The sequence below is a fragment of the Thalia democratica genome, chromosome 9 (assembly GCF_965202585.1).
Source record: "Thalia democratica chromosome 9, ktThaDemo2.hap1.1, whole genome shotgun sequence".
Classification (NCBI taxonomy): Eukaryota; Metazoa; Chordata; class Thaliacea; order Salpida; family Salpidae; genus Thalia; species Thalia democratica.
Genome location: NC_139173.1, coordinates 24,984,916 through 24,997,438, shown reverse-complemented (window position 1 = coordinate 24,997,438; position 12,523 = coordinate 24,984,916). Strand labels below are relative to the sequence as shown.

At 28.6% G+C, this 12,523-nt stretch overlaps 1 protein-coding gene across 1 annotated transcript; it reads left to right on the top strand.

Moving 5' to 3' along the window:
* The first annotated feature begins 1,977 nt into the window (after positions 1 to 1,977).
* LOC145843980 (uncharacterized) lies at positions 1,978 to 7,901 on the top strand. The gene is made up of 6 exons (XM_082951280.1): positions 1,978 to 2,103; positions 3,088 to 3,348; positions 3,669 to 4,318; positions 4,490 to 4,681; positions 6,156 to 6,246; positions 6,944 to 7,901. The coding sequence occupies exons 2-6, from the start codon at positions 3,093 to 3,095 to the stop codon at positions 7,102 to 7,104; spliced, it is 1,350 nt and encodes a 449-aa protein (XP_082807406.1). The 5' UTR covers positions 1,978 to 2,103; positions 3,088 to 3,092; the 3' UTR covers positions 7,105 to 7,901.
* The last annotated feature ends 4,622 nt before the right edge of the window (positions 7,902 to 12,523 follow it).

Below are 12,523 nucleotides of genomic sequence, written 5' to 3'. Positions count from 1 at the left end.
AGTTTAAATTGCCTTGACTAGTCCGTGAACACTCAACAACATTAATATAAATTATAAAACAAAACAAATTTCTAAAATTAAAAATGTTCACTTCTAAAAACGAAAAACATAGATAACTTAATAATGATTAAACAGCTTTTAAGTATAAAAGTTATAAACTTTTGAGTAAATATTTGATTGTTTTGTGACATAATTATTTTTAAATATAAAAAAACCGAATAAAATTGGTTTATCTAAGACTAAAATTAATTTACTGTTTTAAAAGCTTTAAAAAGTTTGAAACAACTCGCTTTGACATTTTAACACTACAAGCACAATGAACATCAATTCAAGCGTGATTCGTTTTGCATAGTAGACTCTTTCTAACAGGTAAGCTCCTTAATCAACTACGTGCATCACCGCGGGGAATTGGAAGTGATTCGAGAATAACTGCATATAAATAGCACTCCTAAGTGCTATCAAACGGCAAGCTATTTATACTGGTGGGATGGGCAGCAACATTTAGATTGGTAATTAGTCATTTCAAGTTGAGTGGAACAAGTTACCCAATCAAAATCGTTAAGAGTTACAGTTTAATATCCTACTGCTGAAAATATTTTTGCGATATTTAAAATTGGGAGCTTGAGAATAATATTTTAATTAGTTAAAATTAAGAAAAGAACGCAATCAGTACCTGTTGACCTTTTGCTTAAAATTAAGTTTATAAATTTATTTACTGTTTAACAATACTTACTTTATATTTTCGTGCTCAACTAAGTTTTTAGAAAAAATATTTTAGCTACCGATATTATAGGTTGTCATTGTTTTTAAAGTTTAACTTATATCTTTAAACTTAGTTGACAAAAATTATGATATTTATTAAGAAATTTTAGTACCAACAAAAAGTTTAAAAAAAGTTTTTTTTGTTATCGATGTTAGATTTTCGTTTTTACACTGATTAGTTACAATTAAATAAATCTGAAACAATTATTATTTTTTGTTTATGAAAACACTAGTTGTTATTAACTCTTATAACTAGTTTTAGTTACAGCGTTTAAAAACTTATATTAAATGCTTTAGAATAAAGTAAAGTTATGTTTATATGGTTTTTAGATTTCAACAATCCAGTTTAAAAGCAGTAGAAAATAATTTACAATAAAATTTTTGGTAGGCTTTTTTATATACGGGTCTGTATTTTACAAGAATCAAGTGTTCTTACTAAAATATATTATATATACTAAACTCAAAAACTGATTACAAAGCCAAACTTTTTGATAATAATTTTTTATTTTGTATATTGCTTAAAATAGTAAATTTTTATGTGTAAAAGTATACAATATTAGATGTTAAAATTTTTCATAAACTTTAAAATATTAATGATATTTTATTTATAAAATTGTGTTATTTTATTGTTACGAAAGTTATAGTTTTTTACAAGCTTTCCGTTTTTGACTACACAAACGCTTAGTTATATAAGATACACAACATAACTCATATAAAAAGTAGTTTAAATAAATTGTTTTTTATACTTATAAGGCACTAAATTTTTATTTAAAAAGTTTTACGAATACGTTGCAGTAAATTTCAAATCTTAAAATTAAGTCTAGGTAAAACTAATAGTATTAGAACGGTTTTACGACTATAAAATTAAAAAAAAAATTAAAACTTTTTTTTTAGCTAATTTAATCGAAAAAAAAAGGTAAAACAAGCTCTTGTGTGTGTCACTTAATTCAAATTAAAAAAAAAAGATTAGTAAAATTAACTTTTAAACAGCTCATGCTTATTTTTAGATTGAGTTATAAATGTTTTAAAAATAAAGGGTCACAAACCACGCAAAACTTAAAAAAAAAAGCCTAACAGAAGTCAGCTACGCAATAGGAGAGCTTCTAGCGCTTCATAACTTACAGAAGAAGAATGGCACTTAATTGATCACTGATTTCCCCCGGGACTCTTCGTGGCCATCGCAGAAGCAAGATAGAAGGAGAAGAAGTAGTCAGCGTGGCACAGGGGTTGATGTATAAAAAGGACTTCACTTCTGTGATTACATTTCATCGAGAGGACTGCAACTGGATCTTCCAACTACATTCCGACATTCGCGAGTAGGAAACATACTTTGTAGGAAAAGTGAGTGTTTTTGTTTTCGCCACCTTTTTACTTTTGGTATTTAATGTAACACTGTAACACTATAACTTGCGTTATAATTATAAGTCAGTTTAAAAGAATAAATTATTTTATTTTTCTGAGTTATATAAAATTAATCAATAATAATCAATAATAAAAGTTTATATGTAAAAGCTATCAAGAAATGAAAATCTAACTTATTGTTTAGAGTTGAAAAAAAAGTAATTTTTCTTATCGTCTTACTACCTTTTTGCTTAAGTAAAGAATTTTTTAGTTAATAAAATGGATTAAGATATCAACAAATTCAGAAAAGTAAGTTAGTTTTTAGGGAATCGAAAAAATAATATAGTTATAAAACGTTTTAAACTTTAAAAAATATTTATCATACAGTTTTACTTTACGACAGTCATAAAATAGTTGTAAGTTATGTAACCTATAGTTTGAAAATTAGAAAACTGAGGATAAATACGTCTCTTATTATAGTTAGTGTTTTAATGAAACCTAATTTTTCTTTGTTTTCTTAAACTAAATTCATAAGTTTTATGGTAGTTTTAGTATTTATTTAGTTTGTAAATCGCATTCAGTTTATAAAAAATACATTTCTTTATTTACCTTAAAAGATTTCGTAGAATAACTGCTCTTTTTACGTAACTTATGAAATAAAAAAATTATGTGTGAGACATATAAAGATATTTTGTACAGTTTTCTTAACAAAATCTAAGCTTTAGTCAAACGGAGAGTATACACAAACATATCAAAGTTTTTACTGAAAAATAATTTATTTTATTTTACTTATCCAACCATAAATGCAAATCAATAAGAGTGAATAACCATAAAATGTAGATCAATTCAATTAACTGCAATAAAAAGAAATTATCATTATTGAGAAAAAACTTCAGTCACAAACAGTTTTTAAGTTTATTGCGATCAATATTATAAAAATTTTTTTTTGGTGCAATTAAAAATCTATTCCTGATTTTTTTTCAGGAAAAATGACGGCATCATACATGAAAATGGACGACGTTCATCCGCAACAAAGGGGAAAGTACCTTAAGAACAACTTCCAGGTGTCAAGGACGGACGCCTTGTTGTCGCAAACAGTAGCCGTCGGCTCGCCCCAGTTCGATTCTCCCCACTCGGTTACGAACCCGTTCGAAGTTTCGATGTTTTCTAAAGAGGGGAATCCCAACCAGCTGATGAGGTTGAACATCAGCGCGAGTGATTTCGACGACTGCAAAAATTACCAAGGTAAGAAATATATTTTTAAATAACTTTATATTTGTGGTCGTAGCAGTTTAAAGCAACAGAGACTAAATGAAAAACGTAGTTTTATTTAAAAATTAAAAATAAACCTTTAATGTATTTTTTTAATTGCATATTAGAAGGCTTAAAGAAAACATTGGTGAGAGTTTGCTAATAATCAAACCTTTATGCAAACTTTAAGAAGCTTAATTCAAATTTTTGTATTGTTGTTGTTTCAATATAAGTTTGCTTTTATTCCTTTTTTTTTGTTTGACAGTATGTTTTAGATACTAAACTAGCTATTAATATTAATATTTAAATTTTAGAGAGCGGTTCAAGCGACATAATCTTGATGGGCGACGAGTTCAACCCAATTATGACGTCACACAAGAAGAACACTTCTCCCTTCACTTCACCCCAAGACGACTTCACCCCATCAACGAAATCCTACTTGCAGCCCAGCAACCGGCAGCAGCTAGAAGTGAAGCGGGAAGCCTTCCCTGGTTACGACCCCGTCACCCTTAACGACGGTTACCAGGAAGCGGCGGACATTGCCACCCTTGAACCCAGCATCACCTTCAACCTGCAGGCGAATGAGGCGTTGAAGGCGATGATGCGGAACGACCACAAAACCGCTCAGGCGGAACGGAACCTGCCCAACGTGGAACATTTACTGAACGTCGGAGGCAAGAAGAAGAAATATTCGACATTCAACTCTTCGGAAATTTTCAGGAAATCGGGGAACTTGCAGCCCGGCGACAAGGCGATATCGCGGTCGGGAAAGTACCAAATGGACAACCAGTGCGCATCGAAAAGGGGGGATCCCCACACCTCGCACCCCAACGGTCACGAGTGCCTGCAGTGGGCGTGCAAGGCGTGCAAGAGGAGGACGGGTCCGAACGACAGGAGGAAGGCGGCCACGTTGAGGGAGAGGAGGCGGCTGAAGCGGGTGAACCAGGCGTACGAGAGTTTGAAGGTTTGAGATATTTTGTGTGTAGAATGCAAACCACTTTACAATGTAAAATAAACTTGTAAATTGAACATAATAGTTTGAAATACTTTTAATTTAACAGTACACATAATTAACATACAATTTAAAAATAAAAATACTAAACTTTGAAAAAAAAATTACATTGTTTTTTAACAGAAATGCTCGTGTGTCAATCCGAACCAGCGCCTTCCCAAAGTAGAAATACTGAGGAACGCGATTGCGTACATCTGCAACCTTCAGAGGTTGCTGTACGAAGACAGGAACGGGGATATTCAGGAGGGCAAGGTCGAGGTTGATGGTGAGGAGGTGTCTATTGTGAAGTCACAACAACAAGAATACAACACGAAGGTTTTTTAGATATATTTTCTTCATATATTTGATTATTGTTTCGAGTGAATTTGTTTTTAAAGCTAAACGAATAATTTGTAAGAAAATCGTTTTGAAAGGTATATGTAATATTTTAAAACATTTTTTTAAACAAGTTTGTGTATTTTAGGTAGGAATTTTTCACAACTTTTGTTTTAGATTTTTACGGTCAAAAAAAAGCGTTTAGTTTTGTGTTTACTTAAAAAACGTAGATAAAGAGATATCAAAACCTCAAGTTAAATAAATTGTATTTATTCGAAAAATGTAGGAAATTAGAACGTTTTCAAAACTTCATAGCTCACTACTTCTAAACTCTAATCAAAGTTTTACTAGAAAACCACAACGCGGCGTATAGGTGAAAAATAAAACGGCTTCTCATCTCCATCAATATATAAAACTGACCTTTGAGCGGCTTTCAAATAAAAAGCTAATCTTCAATGGCGCTTGCTTCGTCTGGAAAAGTTTGCCAATTAATATTTACACTCCTGGTAGCAGCTTGCTAATTGATACTTTTCGGAACATTTGTTGTTGATTATAAATATTTTCAACAGTGGTAATTCGATAAGCTGTTGTTGTTTTATCCAATTAAAACTTTTCGAACATTTGGTGTTTTGTCGATCAGCTGTTTTTCGTTTGATGAGAACTGCTTCCTTATTTTGTTTATTCAATTAAAATTATTAAGAAGCTATTTTTTTTATTTAAAAATAGCCAACCTGAACGTTTTTAAGTAATTTTGTGTTATAGTTTTAAGTTTAAACCCAAAGCTTGCTATTAAACTAGCAGTACAATAAGCTGTTAAAGCTGTGCCATATAAAAAAGTAAGACATTTAATAAAAGTTCGTTATTAAGTTGATTTTTTTGTGCAATGCTTTGCTGTTATAAAGTATTGCCTTTCATCATACAAACAATAAAGCTGTAACAAATTGCAGGTAAGTCGTAAAACCGCAATCATTAATTTAGAACCTCTATGCAGCTGAACAATATTAAGTTGTCATGACAACAGCTTAGCGCCGTGATATCAAATCGCACATTTAAAACTCAACGGATGACACAAAGGTTAATAAAGGTGTTCAAAAGAATAAAGAAACAATTTAATATGTTTATAAGCGTATATTAAATAACTTGGAGAGTCAAGGATTTTGTACTGTTGAGGGAATTGAATAAAATTTTAATTCGTGTCAATTTGCGCATGGTGACTTTTCGTTGTACTTGTGTGGTACATGTTATAAGATTGACAGTTTAATTGTCAGTTTGCTTTTCCGCTAATTTAAACTAAGTTTTGTCTCAGTAAAAATTTATACTTTAGTTTTTGTTGAAGAACTACAATTTTGTATGTTTTTACAACTTTCGCGTAAAAAAAGACAAAATAAATGTTTTTTTTTTATCTTTTTGTATTCTTTTTTTTTTAGCAGAATGATTTTTTTCTACCTGATTTTATACAATTTTTTTTCACCAGAACTTTCAAATACAATACATCCACAAAGAAGACGACGTCATCAATTTAATTTCTCCCGAGCCTGTTGAGTCTACATCGCCTGTTATCACCGGTGAGCTTAATAACGATTTAAGAATTTTTCTTGTGTAGTTGCATTGTTAAAAGTACATCGAACTTGTTTATGAAAATGATAATAGAAATATTTTTTATCTTTGTTATATAGATTTTAACTAAAAACTAATAATTAAAATAATAGATAATAATAACTTTCCTTGAAAATTGTTAATTGTAAGTGTCACTAAGTTTGAAAAAAAAACTTTGGTTTTTAAAATCTTCAACTGTAGAAAGTTTTAAAACAACTATAACGCGCAGTAACTCCAATACCAAACTTATATATAAGTGTTTTATTAAAAAACTTTTAATATTTGTCATATAAGCCAGTTTCTTAACACGTAATTAATATGACGTCATTCAAAGTCGTCAAATTTCGTGTTGAGAGATCTTGATAAATTAACTTGGTTCCACTTTTGTGCCAAGTATCGTAGTTAACTACGTTGACAGTGTGTAAAAAAAGTAATATTAAGTAACTTCACTTACGTAGTGAAACATAAACCTAAATTTTACTTAAGCTTATTTTTATAAGTACTTTTGTTTTAACAAGAATAGGCATTTTATAGTTTGAAGAATTACAGTTATAAAAATGAAGTTAATTGTTATCACTTTCGTTAACAAGACAATTCTATTGTAGTAATTCAAAATAGTTTAAATGTCGTGATTTGATTAGTAAATGGTATTCTATTTTGTGGCAGGTTTATCGTTTGTCACTGACTTGAATGCCTTATCGCAATACTCATCAGGAGATAATGTCGTAAACACATCGGAGTCAAGTGAGGGTAGTTTGCTGAAAAGCGACCAAGATATTGTTCAGTTGACTACCATGGTGGATAAAATCGAAAAACTGAAAAAGTAAAATAAAAATTCGACATTATATTGAAAATTCAATACTTGCATTTTTTTTTTGACATTGTAACTAAAAAACTACACAGGACAGATTTTTTAAGCAGACTTTTAGAAAATAAATATGTAATTTAAAAACATTTTTTTAATAATTATTACAAACACGTTATTAATGTAGTATGACGTCTTTAACTGAATTTATTTATGACTATGTCTTTTCATTTTTTACTCAAGAAAATTCTATCTCTACAAATTGAAATCAAATAAATTCTAAACAGCTTATTTTTTATGCTGAAAATCCTCGCGTATTTTTCATTCCCTTCTAACAATATTAATATTTTCCGAAACTTTAATTGCTGTCAATTAAAAGCGACGGTTTTACTGATGCGTTTCTCTTTCTGCGCGTAACTTTTAATTGACTTCCACTTTCAAACGACCCTGCTACTTTTGACTTTTGCTAACGACAACCACACCATTCATTTAGTCAAGCTAAACAGCATTCTAAGTCTGTCACTCCAGTGTAGATTAATTAAGTAATGTATTCTATTTTCGTTCCATAAGTTTATAATTTGTTTTATAATTTTTTTGTTTACATTCTTTCTTTTTATCTTTCTTGATTTTCTTTTAAATAATATATTTTACTTAGTTTACTTTTACGAACTTTTTTCATTTTTTGTTTATGTATTTTTAAATAAATTTTCAATGACTTTAATTAAGATTATTTTTGTAATAAAGTTCGTTTAAAGTATTTTGTTTATGTTGCATATAGTATTTAAACTGTTAATTTATTAAAAATAATTTTACGGTGTTTTTCTGGATTATTTGTTTAGCCTATCAACTTTATAGACTGTCAAATATTTTAGTCAAAATTTTTTTCTGCCACAATTTTAACATGACATTATAAACTGTGTTTTAAAAATAACTAATTTCTAAGTATATATACTTTTAATGATGTAAAATTTTGTGTAGTTTAACAAAGTTTTTTAAGTGTTTTAAAAGGTTTTATTATAAATACAAGCTTAATTCTTACTGAAATTAAACAAAAGAAATGCTACTTCAAGTCTAACAATCTCTACTGTTAATTAGATTATAGCCACTACAACCTAGCTGGCATAATTGCCGCAGTAATTATCAAGTAATTACGTGTAATGTTCTTCTTGAAACTTACAGTTTAATAAACTTATTGTTCTTCCAGTAATTGCATTGTATCATCTGAATAATGTCTATTTATAGTTTGCGATAGTTTAGTATAAAATTCCGTACTTAAGTGAACTGTAGTAGTACAATAAAAAACTAATGAACGGATTTAAAAACACTTATGAACGGAATGTAAAGATATAATGGTAATCACTTTAACTTAAAAATGTTTAAACTTAAACTTGGTATATTTAGTTTGGTATACATATTTGGTATTGTTTATATTTAGCTATTCATATAAGAATTATTTATCCCAATTTTTATAATTAAAACTACTTGCAATAAATTAAAAAATAATAATTAGGATAAAAAGCTAAAAGTAATTTTTAATTCAAACCTGTAGTTTATAAGTTATGAATTAGATGTGGATAATTAAATTTAACTTTATGGTTTGAAGCTTGAGCAAATTACTTACAAGTAAGGACTTAGTGAGTCTAGCAACTTTACTACTATTTTTATACAAACCTTTGCTAGGCTTAGTTTTAAAAAGTTCAAAAAACTTTCTATTCTTAAAAACATATATTTTCATTTTATATTTATCTTAAAGTTTGTTAAACTTTTAAAATTAACTTATTAAATACTCATTTAATAGTATTTTATATTAATTTTAAGTAGTTGTTTTCAAGTTTTAAAACTTTCATAAAAACTGTAATGTTACATATTTTAGTAAAACAAACAACGTATTATTGTTTGAAATTAAAACGGTTTTAATTTAAATATTGTTAAAAAGAAAATTATTGTTGTAAAGTTTCTACCACAAATTTAATTTATAGAAAGTTTAAAATTTCAATTAATTAAAAACAACAATATTCATAATATGTACAGCAAAACAACGTTACTTTTTTGTTATTTTCATTTATTTGTAAAAAAAATGGAAATGACTTTTTATACAACTAATAAACACATTTTGCGTAAAATAAAAAGTTTACATGAATTAAAAAAAACTGGCACATAAAAAATTTTTCATTCTGTATTAAGCAACTGTTCAACTGTTTATTAAACACAAATACGAACTTCTTCGTTTAAATTAAACTAAATGAAAAAAAAAAATTAAACAAAACACTAAAACGAAACAAGATCAATCTTTTATCAGAGTTTTGATCTTGTTTCGTTTATATATAGGTATAAGTTAAAGTTAGAAATTTTTCTTAAAAAAAATATTACAAGACAAAATAACTGTAATTGTGTTTTTGTCTTGGTTTGTGTAACTGTACCTATAGTTTTGAAACAATTTTACTAAAACTAATTAGTTTGTTGCAAAATTTATGCTGAGCGTTGACAATGTAAATGTTAAGCAAAAAAAAAAAAACAAAAAAAAATACCATTAAACTTAAAACTGTTTTAAGATCACTACTGAAAGTGCTGTGAAAAACTGTTAGCTGTAAATTTTAAAAGTGCAATTTCTCAAAGGTACTCAAATTACTAAGGTATTTAATTTCCTTTTTGGTATAGCTTACTTTTACTTCATAGTAAAATTTGTTGTTTTCGAATTTTTCTACGCTTAGAAATAGGATATTTTTGTTTTTGGTGACTTATTCAAATAAAAAAGTAAACAAATTAAGACAATATTACTCAATAGTTAGAAGCTATATTCAATTTCTGTTTTATTAGCATACTTCATCATGTACATGTACGTCATAAAGTAAGTATGTTAGACAACTAACAAAATAACTGGTTTTGACTGTAACTTGTTTATAAAAGAAAAAAAAACTTACTGTAAATAAAGTTTTCGTAGAATATTTTCAAAGTTAAATTTTGTAAGAATCATTTCCGATCAGATCGCACGTATATATTACAACGAAACGAGTTACGAACACAATGCAAATAGACGAAAGAACTAACAAAACATGAAAAAGCCACAAGTTTAATTCTTATGAACAATCAATTATTCATTCATTAACCGCTTGTATTTTATTAACCTTTTACTTGTAAAATTACCAATTTTAAATTAGAAGTTACTACTATTATAAAATAAAACTTTTCACCCAGTTTTAACGGGCGCAATGCAAAACGACAAAAAAAAAAAACGCATCAAAAACATTAAAAAAGAAACAATTTAGTTTTTGTTTTTCTGAACTGATCTGTTCTTTCGTTATTCACTTGTCTCTTATTTTCATTTTATTGACTAATACCAACTTTAACGCCCACAGCTTTTATTCATTATTACATAACTTTAACTCAACACATCTTCAGTTAATAAAACTCAACTTTATTGGTATCACTTTCGGGGCTTTTCGGGGTTTCTGGGGGCGTGGTCCCGTCGCTGTTGCGCTTGTCGCATCTGCTCAATCGCAAGTTCGCGGGTCTGTTGCCTGGCAACCTGTTGTTTTCGTTTGTGACGTCATAAAACCCACCGGTTGTTGCGTACGTCTTGTTGGGAAGCAACCACAGCTTCTTGTAATCTCCTACGCCGAAACTATCTTCTTCCGTTATGACGTCATTGAGATTGATTGTTACGTCATTGTGGTCGGTCACGTGAGAGCTAGACGATGATGACGTTTCTGATTTCCGGTCCGCTTCGTTGTTTTCTGGTGAGTAGTATCTAACGTTTTCCTGAGTGTTTTTCTGCTGAAATTATTTTGTTCGTAATAATTTTGCAGAAATAAAAACAATAGAATATGTGTTCATTTGCTTAGAGAACAGAGGTTTAGAAACATACTTTAGTTGTAAAAGTTTCAATAGATGTATACTGTTACTATTTTATAACTGCTTTTTATTTTCGTGACTAAGCTTTTTAACAGAAAAGGTAAATGTTGTTTGTTCACTTAGCCTTGGGCATTTTTAATGTAGCACAATCGGAAGTTTCAAAGTAAAGCGAAAAGTAATAACTGTTACATACTGTTTAAACTTACAAATTTTACCTGCTGAGCTAAGCAAACAGACTGAAGACAGAACATGATGTTTTTGAAAGAAGGCCTTTCAACTGTTTCCCAGCTCCAACAGCTTGCCATTATTTTGTATCTGAAATACATCAGTTGCCAATATAAGTTGTAAGGTATTTTTTATCAAAAAAAATTAAAACATGCAACTATAAAAAAGAGAGAAAAGGATTTATTTCAACTAGTATAGTACAAGTATAAGTAAATTGCTGTACAATTTAAATAAAAATAAATTTATAGTAAAAAAAAAAAAAACATAAACAAAACCAAATTTTTGCTTTTTTAAAAACCGGTCCAGGGCGAAGACATAGAATTTAAATAACAAAAAACAAATAAATTAACTAATATAGTATACATATGATAAAAAATATATTTAAAACTAAAAAAAAAAGATCAACAAAACTCACAGAGCTTCATCGGAGTACTGGGGCTTTTTCAGCCTCCCCCCACTTTCCAGGTACGGATACAAATTTTGCAATGTGACGTCACAATACGGTTCCATACCGCAACTGAACACCTCCCACATGAGTACCCCGAAAGACCATCTAGAATGTTTTTGTTCATTATATTCATAAAACATATTATAATTTCTTCTTAAACACACCCCCCACATAAATAACCCGAATAAAAATTTAGAATTAAATAAATACTATTCATACAACTTTTTTTATTTCTTAATACAACTCCCACATGCTTCCCCGAACAACCACCTGATTGGAATAATTTTTATTTTTATATTCATACAAAATGTTTAATTTTACAAAACTTTGTTTCTAAATAAATCTTCACACAAGCACCCCGAATGACCACCTAGAAGTTTTATTTTAACTTTCCGAAGAAAAAAAAGTTTTAGGTTTTGGACTTAAACGAATAGAAACTAGACGCATCTCATTTTGAAAATTTGAATACGGTAAAAAAGTATTGCTTTTCGGCATTTTAAAAATATCTAAAAAATTAGTAAAAATTCAAAACATTTTTTACCTGTTTGTATTTCTTATTAAATGTTAATTTTGTTGCTTATTGTGAAATGTTAAACTTCGACATAAGCCACTTAAACATGACACACAAAAAAGAGAGAAAAAAACAATTTAATATTCAATGATAAAAATAGTAAATTTGTAAAGAACTAAAGTAGAAAACTTAAAAAGTATTTGATTTAAAACATTTAGATTTTAATTTAATTGTTTTAAACAACTCGCAGGAACTTTTTGAAATAATTGAAATTATTTAAAGCATGTTGATACAAGCAAGTCTCGTAAATAAAGTATATTTTAGTATCAAACTAGTTACTCGCTTCATCACTTATTTTTACTTGTTTTTTTTTAGGTAGGGTATTTATTTTACGAAATATTTAAT

Coding starts and splice junctions, on each gene's coding strand:
- LOC145843980 (XM_082951280.1), top strand. CDS start 3,093: ATGACGGCATCATACATGAAAATGGACGACGTTCATCCGCAACAAAGG. Junction 3,349..3,668: donor CGACTGCAAAAATTACCAAG/GTAAGAAATATA, acceptor TTTAAATTTTAG/AGAGCGGTTCAAGCGACATA. Junction 4,682..6,155: donor AACAAGAATACAACACGAAG/GTTTTTTAGATA, acceptor TTTTTTCACCAG/AACTTTCAAATACAATACAT.